The sequence below is a fragment of the Fringilla coelebs genome, assembly GCF_963513975.1.
Source record: "Fringilla coelebs genome assembly, chromosome: 2".
NCBI classification, from domain to species: Eukaryota; Metazoa; Chordata; class Aves; order Passeriformes; family Fringillidae; genus Fringilla; species Fringilla coelebs.
Genome location: NC_140029.1, coordinates 76600408 through 76618913, shown reverse-complemented (window position 1 = coordinate 76618913; position 18506 = coordinate 76600408). Strand labels below are relative to the sequence as shown.

At 34.0% G+C, this 18506-nt stretch overlaps 1 protein-coding gene across 1 annotated transcript in view; it reads left to right on the top strand.

The window, feature by feature from the left end:
* The window catches only part of DYNC2H1 (dynein cytoplasmic 2 heavy chain 1), a gene marked incomplete at its 5' end in the record, with an annotated part of 143228 nt that overhangs the window by 39926 nt on the left and 84796 nt on the right, over positions 1-18506 (top strand). Inside the window, 15 exons of the mRNA XM_084226347.1 lie at positions 352-460; positions 1452-1565; positions 2390-2532; positions 3244-3325; positions 4555-4709; positions 5587-5724; positions 8031-8144; positions 9316-9476; positions 9639-9762; positions 10382-10503; positions 11367-11453; positions 12825-12951; positions 14661-14802; positions 15349-15458; positions 17932-18030. Of these exons, the coding sequence (XP_084082473.1) occupies positions 352-460; positions 1452-1565; positions 2390-2532; positions 3244-3325; positions 4555-4709; positions 5587-5724; positions 8031-8144; positions 9316-9476; positions 9639-9762; positions 10382-10503; positions 11367-11453; positions 12825-12951; positions 14661-14802; positions 15349-15458; positions 17932-18030 (1827 nt within the window). The remainder of the gene's footprint in view (positions 1-351; positions 461-1451; positions 1566-2389; positions 2533-3243; positions 3326-4554; positions 4710-5586; positions 5725-8030; positions 8145-9315; positions 9477-9638; positions 9763-10381; positions 10504-11366; positions 11454-12824; positions 12952-14660; positions 14803-15348; positions 15459-17931; positions 18031-18506) is intronic.

The window sequence follows — 18506 nt, the reverse complement described above, 5'->3', positions numbered from 1 at the left end:
ATTACCTTCAGCTATGCTAAAGAAAATTCTAGATCTTTGCCTACACAAAAGAGTGATACAATTATATCATAGAGTCATATACATAGATATACTCTGTGAAAGAGCCTGTTTAATGATTTTTTCATTACTAAGCTGTATATCTAGGTAAAATGTTCCTTATATTTGATATCTCTTTTAACTGAATCACCTGGAAATATTTTGTAAATATATAATAGTGTAGATGCTGTGGAGAAAATACTTATGGAATATCTAGTCACGGAAAGATTATGATCCGTGTAACTCAGGATATTGTATGATTATCATTCTCTTCTGGACAATACACTGAGGTTTAAATGTCTTCCCTGTTTCTAGGTGATGGAGCTTGCAGGCATTGAAGCCCAGCAGGTGGTATTGCTGCTGGAAGACTATCAGTTTGTTCATTCCACTTTCCTGGAGATGGTCAACAGTTTACTGTCCTCAGGTGAGTCAAGTCCAAAGAGAGTATGGTACTACTTTTACCACACAGACTTAGCTCAATGAGGCAGAATGAGATGATGTTTTCTAAATTTATGTCTCTATCAGAAACTGTAGTTAGCTTTCTATGCTGTTTTAATTAGAGTACTGATACGTAAGAACATGACTCAAGGTCCACTTAGCTGTCCTTTAATTTACCATATGGTACACTGCTTGCAGTTCTTCTAATTCATTTCAAAGGAGTTCTTGATAGCAGTGTAATAGCAGAATGAAAATGCATTCTACTCTTCTGCTTCCCTTTTATTATAAAACTCAAAATTGAGAGGTTTCCAATGCTTTACTCGATTGTATAATTGAGTTCTTTAATTAAATAGTCATCAGCAAAGCTCACTTTTCTGAAGTGAGATGATAAACAACAGTAACAAATAACAAAAGTGACTTTATTTTACTGTCCAGCTTTGTTCCAGTATCAGAGAGAGGATCATTGAAGGACTGAGTCAAAGTTGCTAAATTATTTTTTTGGAACTGCAGTAGTTTAAGAGCTGATTAATAAGGGCACCAGATTTTCCTGTCTCTCACGTGCTACCCCAGATCTACTTACAGTATCAGATCTTGATTATCCAGTGTTAAAACTTTGTCTGAGACTCTAGACAACTGCTCACTTTCATGTTCCTGTGTCCTGGTGTATGACAGTTTGGTTTGATTTGTTTTGTATGCAGTACAGGGTCACTGTCTTTGGGTAAATTTGAAAGAGTTTTTTTCAACCACATTTCAGCAATATAAACAAAGTAGACTATTAAATAGAATCACTGTAATTTGGTTTTTTGTTTTCATGATATCATGAAAAGAATTATTAAGTATGTGGGATAATAGTCAAGAAAGTAGAGGTGAAGACTATGAAATTTGAATTCTCTATACAGAAGATTCAAGGGAGACCTTCAAAGCAATTTAAAGAATTTTCGTGTATTTTATCTGATTCAAATTCATTCTTGAAACAGGAGAAGTTCCTGGGCTGTATAAAATAGAAGAATTAGAAGCGTTGCTATCTCCTCTGAAGGATCAGGCTTCGCAAGATGGATTTACAGGACCAATTTTCAACTACTTCACATACCGTATGTCAACAGAGTTATAAGTTATAATTAAATATGAAGTTTAAAAAGTGGTATAATGATGAACAAATCATTTCTAACATAGTCTTTTTATTGTGTGCAGTTTTTACTTTGAATTAGTAATCAAATAGCAGAATAGCAGGCAGGAATAATATTTGTGATATTTGAGGGCACAGAACCCTCAGCTGAAGATTTATTTTTCTGTCTGAAATTTTGTATTGATGAATGTTCTACAAATGTTATGAAATCTGCTGTTGAAGGTAATAAGAAGGAAGAAAGCTTTTTTTTCTCATTATTTTCTGGTTTGTATAGCTTTTACATTTATCTTGTAACAGAGATTCCTTCTATTGATTAATTATACCAAGCAATCACTTTGGATTCTGAGTAATTATAAGCAAATTTATAGATAGTTTTCTTAATTATTTATGTTTCTTCCTTGGCCCAATAGAAAGATTAAATAGTTTAGGAATAAATCAAAGAATATGACAGAAAGAATACAGTCATAGTAGCCAGCCGTGGAACTCCTTCTGATTGGTTCTGTTGGTCTGCTTGAATTAGAATGAGAACTTGTACTTTCTACTTAAATACCGCCAGCTCTTCAGAATTAAAAAATGCACTGTAGTATAGATAATGAGAATTCATAGTATTTAATAAGTTTCTACTTACAAACATTCCTTTCCTAGTGTGATTTGATGTTATAGGCTCTTTTGTTTCAGAAATTGCCTTGTGATAAATATTTTAAAAAATGTAAATTATGCTGTATTTGCAATAAATCTACCGTCATGCAGTCAGATCATTCTTTACTAAAAATTGTTGCATTTTCTTAGGGATCCAACAAAATCTGCATGTTGTCTTGATCATGGATTCTACCAATTCAAATTTCACAATAAACTGTGAAAGTAATCCAGCACTGTATAAGAAGTGTCAGGTTTTATGGATGGAAACCTGGTCAGAAGACAGTATGAAAAAGGTAAGTTGCATTAATTGTGACTTACTTAAATTAGTATCTCTAAATATAACTGAGCTCTGGTGAATAAGGTCAAGATATTTAAGGTTGTGAAGGAATAATTATCACTGTACTTATTTAATCCCTTTGTACACTTATACAAAGGTGGAAAATTCCACGGAACAGTGAAGTATTATTAGCATTGTTATTTTACCTGTAACATTATGTTTTGTTCTCTCTGCGGGCTCACTTCAACAACATGCTGACTACTATGACTCCAATCAAACACAGTATTTAAGAACAAAATACAGACTACAAGCAAATTGTTAAATGTGTTTTGTTTGTGTGGCGAGGTTTTGGTGTAAGGCTGGCCTGCAGGGGTGACTTCTGTGAGAGGCTGCCAGAAGCTTCCCTCATGTCAGGTGGAGTTAATGCCAGCCTGCTCCAAGAAGGATGTGCTACTGGCCAAGGCTGAGCCCAACAGCAGTGGTGGCAGTGCCTCTGGGATAAATATCTTCCACTTGAGAGAATAGGAAGTTATCAGTGGCATGGAAAGGCAGAATTTATCTTTCTAATGCTAAAAGTATTCTGTAGATTCCTTATTCTAAGTGTATCATGTTCAGTTTTTTCAATAGAGAAACTAGATTGAAGGTTTATGGGGTTTTTTTAATTCTAATTTTAACTCAGATTGTCATTGTTCATAATTTTAATGCAAAAAGCATGTGATTTTTTTAGATACCTGAAATGCTTCTGTGTGATTCAGATGAACAAGAAAAGACTGGAAAAACACATAAAGAAGTTAAGAGAAAACATTCAGGTAATATTTAGGTAGACCTATTAGTTATTGTTATTAAACACTTGATTCCCTGTTGGGCATAGATAATAACATAGATACTTTGAGTATGTGTTTACCAGCGTATTCACAGACTTTGGTGTTATTCACATGGCAGGCGTTTCACACAAGGGAGCATTAGTCTGGATCATGCATCCTGATCAAATGTAGTCTCTTCTGTCACAAGCAGTCACTGTATATATTCAGTTTTATACACTGATTTAGCTGTATTTTGTTTTGGTCAGTGTCTTCCTTCTATGTGGATGTTATTTCACAACCTGAAAATTTGATGTTTTGAGAGTTTTTCAGTTTATATATTTCATTATTCTTTTTGTAGATTTTCATTTTACTTTATTAATTTCAAAAACTGCTTTGTTGTAAGTAATTCCCCTCTTTCCGAATAATTAGTTTTTATCATAAGGCTTCAAATATAGTCATGTTGAAAAGAGTGTCTCAAACATAATCTAAGAGACCAGTGTCAACACTCACTTGCAGACTACTACTTTTAGCCACTTTCTATAAAAGTAGCACTTGGAGGTCATGGAACTACAGAATATAAGATAGTAAGTGGATCACTTGGAGTTTCTTGGTTTATATTGCTTTTTAATAGACCAATCAGAATAATGGGCAAAAATATTATTTGGTGTTCACATTACCATCCCTCTTTATCCTAGATCATCATAATTAATCTAGGCCACAGTACTTATTAGAGGCATTCATTTAGATATAGATATGCTTTAGCAATTTTTTATTTTGTAGGGTAATGCAGTTTATTTTACTGTGTCTTTGGGCTTTTTTGAGAAACTGTTCAATAAACTGAATGGCAGGAAAACCTTTTAGTTTGTCATCAGAGATAAGGAAGAAGACAAAAACACATGGGCTTTATTTCTAAAACAGTCCCAAGTATTTTAAAATTCTATTTTTGTGGAAGTAGTTTCTGACACAATTAGCCTTCAGGAGTCTGCAATTAATTTTGCTGGCTTTTCCAAACATCAAACAATTTCAGTGTATTTCCTTCTGAGAAATAGGCATTTCAAATGTATTTACATGTTGTTTCCCTGAGAGTACTTAAAAAAATTATAGTCTTTGTGCTGTCTTGAATACTCTTAATTCATATCTCGAAATGCAAGTATATTTGTTGCTTTTTCTTAGTTATTTTAATGTGAGATAAAATTCAGTTTAATTTTTTCTCTATAACACCTGATGTTGTACAGATCATTCTGATTTTCTGAAGTCATTTTTGGCAATCCACGAATCATGTAAAACGTATGGAGCAACACCTAGCAGGTATATGACATTCCTTCGTGTGTACAGCACCATCAATAGCAGCAAAAGAAGAGAGCTAATAAAAAGGCAGAACCACTTGCAGGTATGTGTTTAAAACCCTTAACATACGGTTTTCCAATATATTCTTGCATTAGGAAATGTCTCTTGTATTAATGAGCTGTAGTGCTAGCATGGTTATGTAATGTGTCCTCTATTGGCAAATGCTCATGCTGTGGTTTCAGGAGAGAAATAGTATCAATCTTAATGCCCTTCTCTGTCCAAGTGCCTGAAAGAGTGAAAAGTGGTTTTCTTGTTTTTGTTAATACTTTTCCTCAAGAATGTATCAGACTGGGCATGTTTTCTTGTTAAATGCTCTCTTAAATAAAGGTAATAATTTACTGGAAAATTAGAGATGTTTATTCTCAATCAAAATATCTTCCAGATAATTTTTTTTCAAATATATCTTGAAATATTGGTATTATGTAATTAGCATTAAGTAAGCAATGTAGAAAGTGTGAATAAAGAAAATAGTTAATTTTAAGCATAATTGAAACTTTATTTTATATATATGTTTTTTAGAGTGTTCAAATAAATCAGATAATCTATTTTATTTAATTCTGTTTAATTTTATTGATTTGCTTTTAGAGGAGATATAGGTACATTGAATTAATATTAGTTAACTGAAGTGCTGTTGAATTACTGGGACAAAGATTATATGCTGCTTGTTGTTTCATTAGAAGTTTATTATTTTGAGTTTTTTTTTTTTAAATCTTCCGGCTATAGTAATAGATCTTAGAGTGACACAGCTAGAACTACCAGATCTAATTTTTAGATTAAATAATATCAAGAAAATGTGAAGATTAATTTAAAAAAAAAAGATCCATCTACATTATTCTTTGTCCATACTATTTGTAGCAAATGGTCATTTAAATTCACTTAAAATGTGTTCCTAAATATCTGCTTCTTATAAACCTCTATAGGCAGGTGTTTCAAAGCTGAATGAAGCTAAAGCCCTGGTAGATGAGCTGAACAGGAAAGCTGGAGAACAAAGCATTTTACTCAAAACAAAGCAGGATGAAGCTGATGCTGCTCTTCAAGAAATTACAGTATCTATGCAGGTGGTGTATACAATCCCATCAAAAGTGGGGGGAAAAAAGAATAAAAGCTGTTTCTCTGTCTTTGGTCTCTGTAACTGCCTATGTTTTGTGTTCTTTTCCACTGTTACGAAACCAGATGCATTTACAAGAATTTGCCTAAGGGAAGGTGTGAGCCCAGAGATGTGAATAAAGTTGCAACAGGACAGAGGATTATGTAGTTTAAATCAGGCTAGAACTGGTTGAGTAGGAAGAGATCAGTGCAAGTTTTGTACCTGAGTAGTGTTCACTGTTGAAGTTTAGTCTGTCTGAAAGTTTTCCTAGAACTTTGTAAATCCAAACTGCTGGCTTTTATGTTTATCCCGGACAGGAAATTTCAGTGAAATACTTACAAGTAGCACTATTTTAAGTAACAAATACCAGGAATTAAATTTGTGAACTATTAGAAAATATGTATTTCATGAGGTCTGCTTCTCAGAAGAAGTTAACCTCTGAGAGAGTTAGATAATATCTCTATGCTCATCACTCTTTGAATTTTTATTCTTCAGCTCAGAGACAGACTTTTTTTTTTTTTCAAAATTCTGTAATTTTCTTTAGTACTGTTTTCTCAGTCAAGTAAAATAATTGTGTAGGCAATAGGTCTCTACATTGACACTTCCTGGAATTATAAATGTAGGATAAACTGTAATGAGTCTGCTGTCACTGCGCTGTTGTTTTAATTTTTTTTTTTTTTTTGTTGCTGTTTAATCTGGTCAGTCTGCAGTTTGATATCAAAGACATTCTCTGTATGCAGTAGAATGAATGCCTGGTCTTTCAAGCCATTTGTTTCATAGTGCTTTAATGGTACATTTCTTCCATTCTTTGTAAGTCTCTTCCTGTAGGCAGTTTTTAGTACTTTTAGGCTCTATCTGTCTTTAGTACATGAATTTGAATAATGATGATTGGCTTGGTGTGCTGATGATTTCAGTTTTAAATCTGCATCTGCTGTTGTCCAGTAGTGTTACAGGTATGTGGGTAGCACATACTACACTCCAGGAGAAAATCAAAGGATAGGCCAAAAGCAATGAAACACAATGGCCCCACTGACATCAGAAAAATTACAGTGGAAGTCTGATTATTTAGATTAGCATAAAGTATAGGTGCCCTCTAACATTTTAATGTCACTTCAAATGATCTAGCTTATATAACAGAGAGAACTCTAATACACACAGACTCTTTTAATCTCCTTTCAGAGAAAAGCTTTTGACCTACAACTGAAAGTTAAGGTTTTCTTATTCAGAGCGATCATTCAGTACGTGTTCATTTGCATGAAATGTCTAATCTAGTTTTATGTAGCTAATGTTTTATGGATTTGAATGTAATCTTCAATAACATGCTGATCTGTAGCTTGGGTTAAGTGCTCAGAGGATTATTATTAAAGATTTTCTCTGCTTTTATGCATCTGTTACCTATTGCTACAGCTTCAACTCAGCTTGGCAATTGCTGGTGATGATAATGTGTTATATATTGGAAAAACACAAACTCTGGGCTTCATAGTCTTTATCTTTTAGGTGATCTGAGCCTAGAGTTTTGATATTTTATGTTATACTTTTATCCTCAATGAATAAAAGACTTTTAAGGTCCTTTCTATTGTGGTTTTATGTACTAGCTATTAATTGCTGTACTGAAGTGTTTAGGATTCCTGGAGATGTCTAATAGCTACTGTCTGCCTGTAGACACTGGTAGGTACAGTACAAGTCCAGGAAAAAAAGTGTAAACCCAAACAATTTACGATATAAGTGGATGACATGACAGTTATCCTTACTGACAGATTGGTACAAAATTGCAAGTAATTAGGAATTCTAGGCTAATAAGCTATAGTTCCAGTACTTCTGCTTTTATGAACATGCTAGAAAAAGAGTGTTTTAAAAAAATGGTGTTGTGAAAGAAATTGAAAAAGAAATGGAATCAGGACAAAGACGATGAAAGAAAAATAGTACTTCCAAATGTAGTAAGAATGTTACAGAGGCTGTCACCCTTATGATTGTCGAGGAAGGCTGATATAGGAATGGAAAATCAGAAAGAAGGGGAAAAAAGTCATAATGAGCCTCACAGATAGAGATAAAGATCTGGTCTGTGGTAAAGAAAGGAAAGGACACACTGTAAAAGCAAATTATGCTTATTCCATATAGTTTATTTACTTAGCCAGCCTACCTAATATCGAATAGACTTGGCTATTTTATTGTAATTGGTATTGTGCAAATTATTATAATGAAGACTAGAAGAAATAAGAGACCTAAAGGAATAAAGTCTGTGTAAATTTGCAAGCTAAAGGATTTTTTTTTTTACAGAGTGCTAGTGAGCAAAAAGCAGAAATGGAAAAAATTAAACACCGAATAGCAGAAGAGGCTGCAGAAATAGAACAAAGAAAAAGAAAAATTGAAGATGAACTGAAAGAGGTTCAGGTAAGAGCTGATAAGGAAAAGTAATATTTTGCAGTCTGATTTTGTCTAACTTATGTCCTGATGTGCAAAATGGTTTTGCAGAATTTATCCCTACAATTCTTAAATTTTACTCTAAATTATTTTGATATTAAAACTTTTTGCATTAGAAAACAGTATGCCATGTGGCAAATAGAGATTGTCATTCTGGCATTTGTGTTCTGTTAGATAGTAATTGCAGAAAGAGTTTTCAAGCCAAATCTTGCCTTTACCTGCTGCTTCTATGCTACCATGTTCTCTGGCTGAGTTCTGCTGATTTTATATAATATTTTTCAATTACCGATATTTTATACAAACCAACTACATTATTTTGCTTTGATCAAGCTGGTAATATAGGGCTTTGTATGATCAGCTGAATGGACATAGTTTAGTGGGGGATAATTTATAGTTATTACCAAATCCTGAAAAGTGTATATCATAATGGTGCTACCGCAAATTGCTTGTTCAAGCGATTTTACAGCTGTTAAGCACCAGGTTTTTTGGGAGGTATGTGTTCACTCATTGCTTTTAGTCTGTATTTTTCATACTATGCTTTTAAAATTTATACTAAAGACTAAGAGAACAGTACAACAACTTAACTTTTTCTCCTTTTAAATATGATAGGAATTATAAATATGAAGGAATTATATCTTTGTGTTGAAAGAGACATAGAGCTACAGGATTAGACCCATTTTGTGGTCTTTGATAAATATGAAGGATGTGCAAGGTGTGCACAGTCTTTAATGATAATTTGTAACTTTGTTTCCTCACCTTGTTGCTTTGTTGATAAAGGTGAAGGATTTGTTTAGATACTGGAAATAGAAAGCTCTTGTGGCCTGTACTTCTATGGATGTTTACAAAGAGATCCCCAGTCATGCCTATAAATAGTACTTAGCATCATTATTAAAAGATACCTGTATCACAATGTCAAGATTATATTATACTGTTTTATATGGAAGTATACTTATTATCACTTAGTAAGTACATGGCAATTTTTAAGTAACTGGTAAACATGAATCTGCATCAATGTTAGTTTCTTAGGTAATAAAGTATTTAAAAGCAACAAGAAATTGTGTGAAAACTGGAATGAATAGGAAATGTTCAGTTTCTTGTATGCTCATCTCTCTTTTTAATGTGTTTTCATTCATGTTTTAAGCCACTGGTTAGTGAAGCTAAACTAGCTGTTGGAAATATAAAGCCAGAGGCTTTGTTAGAAATCCGGTCATTACGGATGCCCCCTGACATAATCAGAGACATTCTAGAGGGAGTTCTGCGCCTGATGGGGATTTTTGATACATCATGGGTGAGCATGAAGAGGTGAGAATTTTATTTAACCTTTAAAATTAAACACTGAGTTACAGTGTGAACTACTTTCTGTTGTATTCAGGAATCTTGTGCTCTGAATTCCTCGGTTTCATATGGAAGTAACCTTTTTAACATTTGTTTCTTCTTCACTTGTTTATTTCATTCTTTTCACAGTTTCTTGGCCAAAAGAAGTGTAAGGGAGGACATAGAATCATTTGATGCCCATAATATTCCAAAAGAAATACGAGCAAGTGTTGAAGAACTTCTTTCTAAAAACAGAGCATCTTTTGATCCAAAGGTAATTCCTGATTGCATTATGTAAAATGAAAACAAGACCAAAAAAAGACCAAAAGAAAAGACACGATTGTCTAGTTTGCCAGCAAAATTTTCAGGATGAACTTCAGTTGGTGAAAAAGTGATGAATTTTGCTTACAGAATTTGTCAGTATAAACAGATAAAGGTGTTGCATAGATTACTCTGTTGCATACTGCCTTCTAAAGTGAAAACTTAGTTGGTGAGTGTGAAGGGGTGGGGTAAGAAGTCATTATGGAGTCGAGTATTCAAAGATTTTCCTACTGCTATAAAGTAAAACTCAGACCAAGGAATTCTAACTGGCTCCTTTGGCGTCCTTGTAACAGTAAGAGTCTAATAAATCATTCATTGACTTAAAACTTGTTAATTTCAGTTTAGCTTCATAATTGTGAAAATACCCACTGGGGTGTTTTACATGGATTGATGGCCTTCAGTACAATCTTAGTAACAATTTAAAAGATTAGTTCATTAGAAGAGTTGGCTTATTAGCATATTTAAGTTGGTAACTAGAAAATCTGTTGCTGTTACTTATCCTGTATTTATGTCTTCTACATTATACTTCAAGGACTTTCTTATAACAACTTTACTTGTACTGAATTTTTCAGAATGCTAAACGAGCCAGTGCTGCCGCTGCTCCATTAGCAGCTTGGGTGAATGCCAACATCCAGTATTCCCATGTCTTAGAGCGAATTCAGCCTTTGGAAAAAGAAAAGGCTGGCTTGGAAGCGTAAGTTAGACTCTATTACAAAATCAGTGGTGTTAATTCCAGTGGTGGTGGGTGAAACTGAAGCTGCCAAGGAGGAATCTGAGTATGAGGAAAGGCTTCTTTACTTGAGGGTAACAGAGCACTGGAGCAAGCTGCCAGAGAGTCTCCTTCTCTGATATTAAAATTGTGCCTGGACATGATCCTGCTTTAGCAGGGGGTTGGACTAGGTGATCTCCAGAGGTAATTTCTAGCCCTAACCATTCTGAGATTCTGTGTGAATTAAAGTTTATTAAAAACAAAAGATAAAAGATAACCTCATCCAGAGGCAATAAAACGTACATACTGAGACAGAAGAAGTAAGTGTGCAATAGTTTCTTTTTCATGGAAGCTACACCTTGAATGTTTTTTGTATAATCATGAGTCACTTGTCTCAGCTGAATACTGTCAGGGAGAAATGAGCATCAGAGGTATGATTAAAATGTATTCTCTCAGTAAAACCCATGCTATTTTATGAGGTGTACAGTTCCTCTTTTTCAGGCATGCACCAAGCATTATCACTTTCTCCTTGGGATCAGGAAGACAAGACATAGTCCTATGACCATCCATAACCTGAGGAATCTGTACTGATTGTTTTTCCAGGTCTTAAAATTCTGTATGAGAAGAAATTGTTCTGATCTTTAGGAATGGGGTGTTTGGTTTCCATTTAAAAAACTATGTGATGAGAAGTACTCAAAGTTTTTACATGTGAAAATACTGTATTTCAATATAAAGCACAATGAAGAATATTTTTTGAACTATCTCTATGCAAATTTCTTTCCTGTTATATTTACTCTTTGTTTTTCCCTTGGTTCCATAGTCTTAAAATAAATGTTACATTTTTCTAGTAATCTCAGGAAAACTGAAGACAGAAAACAGAAGTTAGAGGATCTTCTGAACTCTGTTGGTCAAAAAGTATTGGAACTGAAAGACAAGTAAGTTGGGTGTGTTTATTTCAAGATATAAATAAAACCATGGATGATTTTACAGTATGAATAATGAGTTTTATGTAAGGAAATGTAACTTCCTCTCCTGCAAGATATTTACATCAGAATTAGTGATGCTTCGGCAGTCTGTACTCTCAGTGGAGATAAATATTGTTAGACCATAATTCATCTCCTTGATCAGATGAAATAAATGCTCCTTAAAAGTACCTGCTTCTCACTACTGACTGTGTTGGTAGCCTTTATTGGAGGCATTGTAGATGTCAAAGGGAAACAGTGTGTTTATCACCTTCTGAATCACAGAGGACTTCAATGACTCCTTAGGACTTTGGAAACATTCCTCTATAAAACTTGTACTGATCACAGCTTGAAGAGAGGCAGTATTTCTTTTAGGATGGCCTACTTTTCTGACAGTTAACTAGTTAGCTCTCTCCTTTTTTCTTAGCCTCTCATCAAGTATATGACTCACAGAGGCATAAAAATAGATCTGGTAAACATTTATACTTCTCCAGATTCTGTTTAATCTAAGTTTTTCAGTTTGATGTTTTTATTATGTATTTAGTATAGGAGATACTTTGCAACCTGACATATGTATGTATTACTAAAAGTCATGTTTCGTAGTCTGCAAATAAAAAAAGGATAATTCTTGAATTCTTGTAAATCAACTATACAGTGATTTGTTAGATTAATTAAATACTATATATTAGAGTTAAATATTATATATTATAATTTTATAGTATATATTTAGAAATTAATATATAAATATATTACTTTGAATAGGTGGAGTAAATGTATTAATTATTTTATATATTAGTCAAACTAAATAGATATTGAACAGTATGAAATAATACCTAAACCATGCCTGTTTTTAGGGTGTGTTCTTACTTCATATTAGTTTACAAAATAGACTACTGTGAATTAAACTGGAATCATCCATGTGAATTATTAATAGTATTTTTTAAACATTTGATAGATAAAATTTATCAAATTGTTACAAATATATGGTATGGCATTGAGCCTGCTGTTGTTCTGACTACATGCAGAACAAAACTTTACATGATCACTAAAATTGTCAGGCTATTTAAATAGAAGGAGTGATTTTCAGACATTATGGTCTGTATTTCAAATCCTTTTTTAAATTTCACCTGTGCGTCCATCTTAATTTTGTTAGCTAAAAGTCTAACAAGCCCATCTACCGATTAGAAGCAGAAAGTATAAAAAAAAGTACTACTGCAGTTGTGTTCTTTGATAACAATAAGCCAGGCATTCGTGGCAAATTCAATCAATTAAGGTTCCTTGAAAATAACTCTTGGTAGGTTTAGTAGTTCATGATGGCAATTACAAAGATTATTTGTTTTACAGGTTCCAGAACAGAACAACAGAAGCAGCAAAACTTGAAGCAGAACTAAGTAAAGCTCAAAAAACGTTGAAAGCTGCAGAGGTACTGATCAATCAACTTGATAGGGAGCACAAAAGATGGAGTACTCAGGTTAGTGAAAATTTTCAAAAGTACATCTTATAGCTGATAAGTTGAAAATACAGTTTTGCACTGCTTGGAGAATGTGAGTTACTGCCATTCTGTGTGTCTCCCAGTGCACATTTTTTGATTTCTTGTTAGAAAATAAAGCTTTTATTTTTTCTGAAACTTCTTTTTACTTCATCCTACTTATAACCTTGCTACCAAATGTGTAAAAATCCCCCAGTATTTCATAGAAAACATACAAAATTCTGTGCTAGTTTTCAATCCCAAGAATGTAATTGTTATGGTGGCTGAACATGTCAGCAGTTGGGCTCTCCAACCTGAGATACAGCCAAAGGGACAGATTTTAAACAATTACAGTCTAAAAATGTATCACTTTCGTGGCATTTATGTTGTAAATGTGCATATAGGTAGAGCCAAAATATTGTTTTGCTTTTGAAGTCTTTAATGCTTGAAACATTTCTGCTGCTGAAGTAGGGAAGGTAAGCATATCTTACTTGCTCAAATGATATATTTGAGAGAAACTGACAAGCCTTTGGAGACACAGGCCCTTCTACAGTCTGAAACAAAAAGGAAAATCTGAATATACATATAAGCTGAAAATAATTGTCACCTCCAGAAAGCCCTAAGTAATTTTCATGGGTCAGAAGATCATGTCAGAAGAAATCTTCTTGCTGAGATACATGATTCTGTGTCTCCACTGATACTGAAAAAAGCCTCAGCAATTAGACCAAATGCCTGCATTTTGGAGAACCAAAGTTAAAGTTAGATGAATCCTTCTTGTAGGTTGACCACCATGCTAGAAAAATTGGGAAGATTTTCCTCTGAAAGTAGCTTTATACAGCTAACTGCTATAGTAAGGATTGGGTATATTTGAACCCCAGCGTTTAAATGCTTGTAAAAGTGATTCCTCACAGTTTTTAATCTTGGTACATTAGAAAATTCAGACTATCTGTTATATGGTATGCTGTAGACTAAACTGGCAAATAGATAAATTGGAACTCATCCCATAATGAAGACAGTAAAAAGTCAGTATTTCTTTCCCTTTAAAGTGAGGAAGAACCAATAAAAAGTTGCCTTTATTTTGTGTGTCAGCATTTATTTTTAATATCAATTTGATTAAAGTAAAAGTGACAGGACTTTGAAGTCGATTATGGCATTCACATATGAGGTTGATACACTGTATTTTTCTTCAAAATACTGGAACATTTCAAAACAGAGTTGATTTAGTGAAGATAAATTATTTGAAGATATATGATAAATTTATTTTATCATGTAAGCGTGCAGTGAGTAACAGTAAGTATAAAAGTTGCATATAGTATTTATTATCTGTGTACATATTATAAGTTATACTTACAGCCCGACTGTGACTAGGATCACATATTTCTTATCTTTCTTACTATAATACCATTTATCCATTGGCTTATAAGTTGAACTGTTCATCAAATTAATGGTTTTTTATCAGCTACATTCTCAGAAATATCTGTGCCCAGATCTGTGCCCAGAAATATCTCTAGCCCAGAGCTGAAAGGAATTTTTCCCATACTTCCATGTGTCTTAGCTGGGTATAGATACCTGAAATGCAAGAAGAGAAACTGTCTCAACTGTATTACCAATGGCAGGCAAACTTAATTCTGACATTTTAGTAACCGATGAGATCTATTAATGCAGTTTTTGTTTGCAAAACACCTATACTTTCTGTACTTCTTTTTTTGAAGGTGTCAGAGATAACAGATGAGCTGGCAACATTGCCTAAAAGAGCTCAGTTAGCAGCGGCATTTATTACATATCTTTCTGCTGCTCCTGAGGATCAGAGGAAAAACAGCTTGGATGAATGGACCAAATCAGCCGGCCTTGAAAGTAATTTTGTGTGTTGTTTGTCAGTGTCTGCATGCAAGTAATTAAGCTTGATTGAGGAAGTGAGAAATGCCAGTGAGTTCTAATGAACTGTCTCAATCGTATTTGTACTCCCAAATGAGAAGAGACATTTTCTTGCTCAATAAATATTTCTAGATACTGAAAATTTCTTAGAATCATTCTCTAAAATTATTAAGATTATACATATTTATAAATAATTGTATCTTTAGAGTCCTTTCTTAAAAAGAATAGTTTACAAAAATGAATGTGTTCACTTAACTGTTGTAAATTTGCCAGTGCATTCTGATTGCTTCTGCTTTTTCAGTAATCATTTTTTTCTGTGTGTTAGCAAAACTATAAAATATTTCTATGACATCTGCTACTTATTAATAATAAGTTCAATAAAAGTAATAAAATAATAGATTAAAGGCAAGTCTACAGACTTGCACTCTATTAATAGACAAAGCCTCTGTTCTGTATAGACTGGTAAATACTTTTAAACTATGCAGACTGTAAATGATGACAGAAACTTACACTTTCATTTGTCAGAGTTTGATTTACGACGGTTCCTGTGTACAGAAAGTGAGGAGTTAGTTTGGAAAAGTGAAGGTTTGCCTTCAGATGACCTTTCGATAGAAAATGCTCTTGTCATCTTGCAGGTAAATTTGCTTTTTTGTCTTGTCTTGAAAGGATTTAAATTTTTACAAATTTCAGTAACATGGCAACTTGAACTATTTAATTTGTGTTTTTTATTGGTATCACAGAGAGCACACACATACAGAAATAAGTACTTATGTAACAATGGATATTTTGTAGCAAAAGGAAAAAATATGTAAAAGAAAATACAAGTTTTCAGTTTTGCTGCCACTGTTTTATTCCATATCAGTCTATTCAGTTTTAAAGTGTAAATAGTCATTAACACCAATACAACCAGTGGAAGATTATGCCCTATATATGTTCACTTTGGCATATAATTTCTATTGCTTTTTTTTCTCAGAAAAAGGAAGAGGCTATGTGCAGATACCCTTCAAGACCTCTCTCTCTATATATATATATCTATATATATATCTGTCTAATAATACTTGAGAAAAGGAAAATATCCAGTTTTATCATATCTATAGATATATATAATACATAATATATGATTATGTATGTAATATTCTAGTCATTTATTAGATCTACTAACAAGTAAATATTTAATGGCCTGAGGAGAATCTGCATTTGCTACAGGTGATTTGCTTAGATGATTTATGATTCAAATTAATTAATGATTTTTCTCCAGTTTGAATTTATCTTACTTTATCCTTTTAGTAGATCTATATATTCTTTTCTCAGTTTGATTAAAAAGCTTTTCAACAAACACTGTCTTATACCATTAAAGATGCTTATATGCTACAATAAAACCTTATTTTTATCTTTTTCATTAGTTGAATAGATTGAGCTCTTAAAAATCTCACCATGTGTACAGAGGTTTTTGAAACATTCAATCAAGTCAAATAATTTTCCTTGTGTACATCCTCATAAAGCTGAAATTAGACATGATATTTTACCAGTGGTCTACAATACAGTTCTCAGCCTTTTGTGCTGATCATCTTTTGATCTGATGCTTGAATACTCATCATGTTCCCCTGTCTTTCAGTTTGAGATCTGCGTAGCTACTCAGTTTGGAATACTGGACCTTAGTCTAAAAAAAGTCCCAAAGTTGGAAATGCTTTTCTATCCGACTGAACTAGAGAATTGTTGAAAATACATGTTTAAACCTTCAGCAAGTTTGCTGACACAAAACCGGGAGATACAGCTGATGCTGATGTATATCCAGCCATCAGGCCATACAGGAGATGGCCTGATGGCTGGAGCATGTCTGCTGTGAAGATAGGCTGAGAGTGCTGGGGTTGTACAACCTGGAGAAGAGGAGGCTCTGGGGACACCTCACTGCAGCCTTTCAGTACTTAAAGAGGACTTACAGAAAAGGGGGAGAACAAGTCTTTTCATGTGCAGATAATAAGAGGAGAAGGAAGAATAGTTATAAACTTAGTGAGGAGATATTTGGATTTGATGTTAAGAAAAATTTTTTTACTTAGAGTGCTGTGAGGCACTGGCACAGGTTGTCCAGAGAAGCTGTGGATGCCCCATCCCTGGAAGTGCTCAAAGTCAGGTTGTATTGGAACCATGTGCAACCTGATCTAGTGAGAAGCATCCCCACCCTTGGCAGGGATGTTGGAGCTAGATGATGTTTAAGGGACTTTTCAACCCAAGCCATACTATGGCTGAGTCTTTGATCCACAAGAGGGTAAGACTGAGACCCAGAGGGTCCTTGATAGACTGAAGAAATGGGCTGACAGGAACCTCATGAAGTTCAGGAAGACGAATTATGCAGTCCTGCACCTGGATAGTAACAACCCCATGTACCAATATGTTTTGAGGACCAGCCAGTTGCAAAGCAGATTTGCAGAAAAGGACCTGGTGGTCCTGGTAGGCACCAGGTAGTCCATGAGGCAGTTATGGGCCCTTGCCAAGGAGAAGGCCAATGGTGTCCTGGACAGCTTTAGGCAAAGTATTGGCAGCAGGTTGAGGGAGGTGATCCCTCCCCTTCACTCAGCGCTGGTGAGGCCTCACCTGGAGTTCTGGGTCCAGTTGTGTGATCCACAGCACAAGAGAGACATGGATGTACTGGGCTGAGTTGAGTGTAGCTTTGTGCCTGCAAAATACTTGTATTCATGATTCTTTCTAAAATGCATTATGTCCAAACCCAGAAGTATTGTACCTTTTCCCACCAGAGGAAGAAAAAGGAAAACTAATAATTCTTCTAAGTTTAAAATCAGTTGTGAATAACAAAAGCTGTGAATTACGCTCATTGAATAGAGAATCCTATTTTTAAGAGAAGGTGAAGAACTGCCTAACTTCAGCAGGACAAGCATCCAAGAATTTTGGATTTGGGTGGTCTCCTTGTTTTTTTTAAAGAGGTGATAAAATGAAAGGTTTAAATTTCCTAGTCTGTTATTGTTTCTCTAAACAGTTTGTTAATTAAAAAAGATTTGAAAATACATATTCCATTAGTTTGCAGAAATAAAAAAAAATCTTTTTTTTTTCTTAAAATAGATATTAATAAATATGTTTGTATTTTTTCCCTAGAGTAAAGTTTGTCCATTTTTGATAGACCCTTCTTTCCGGGCTACTGAATGGTTGAAGACACATTTGAAGGAATCACGTTTGGAAGTTATTAACCAACAGGTGCAGTATTTACTCTTGGTCTTTTCTGTTTGAGATTTCTCTGTTCCATTACAAGAGCTTTCTCTATTCTATTACAATGTAGTCTTTAAAGGTTTGTGATAGAAATCACCAAAAATATTGTGTGAAGAATACAATTCCCCACAGAGTTCTAGGTTATTTAAAATAGGAGGGTCAACATCTGGTGTTATTTCTACAAGTTTGCCTCTTTGTGCTACTGTCTCTGAGAATGTCATATTCCCTGCTAAGAGGAAGATAGAAAAGACTTTCAAATAGAGAAGTCCTTTGTATACTTGGCTGAAGTTCACTGGATTTCAGGTGTATATATACACTTAATTCCCTGTGATTGTTGTGTTGTATTATCTACATTGGGAAGAGTAACTTTGATTCCAGTTTGAGATCAGGGTACTTGAAATTCATTGTGTACCTGTAACTGTTTCCCTGTGTAGTGAGGTGCAGCTCAGTTGCACACACACAGG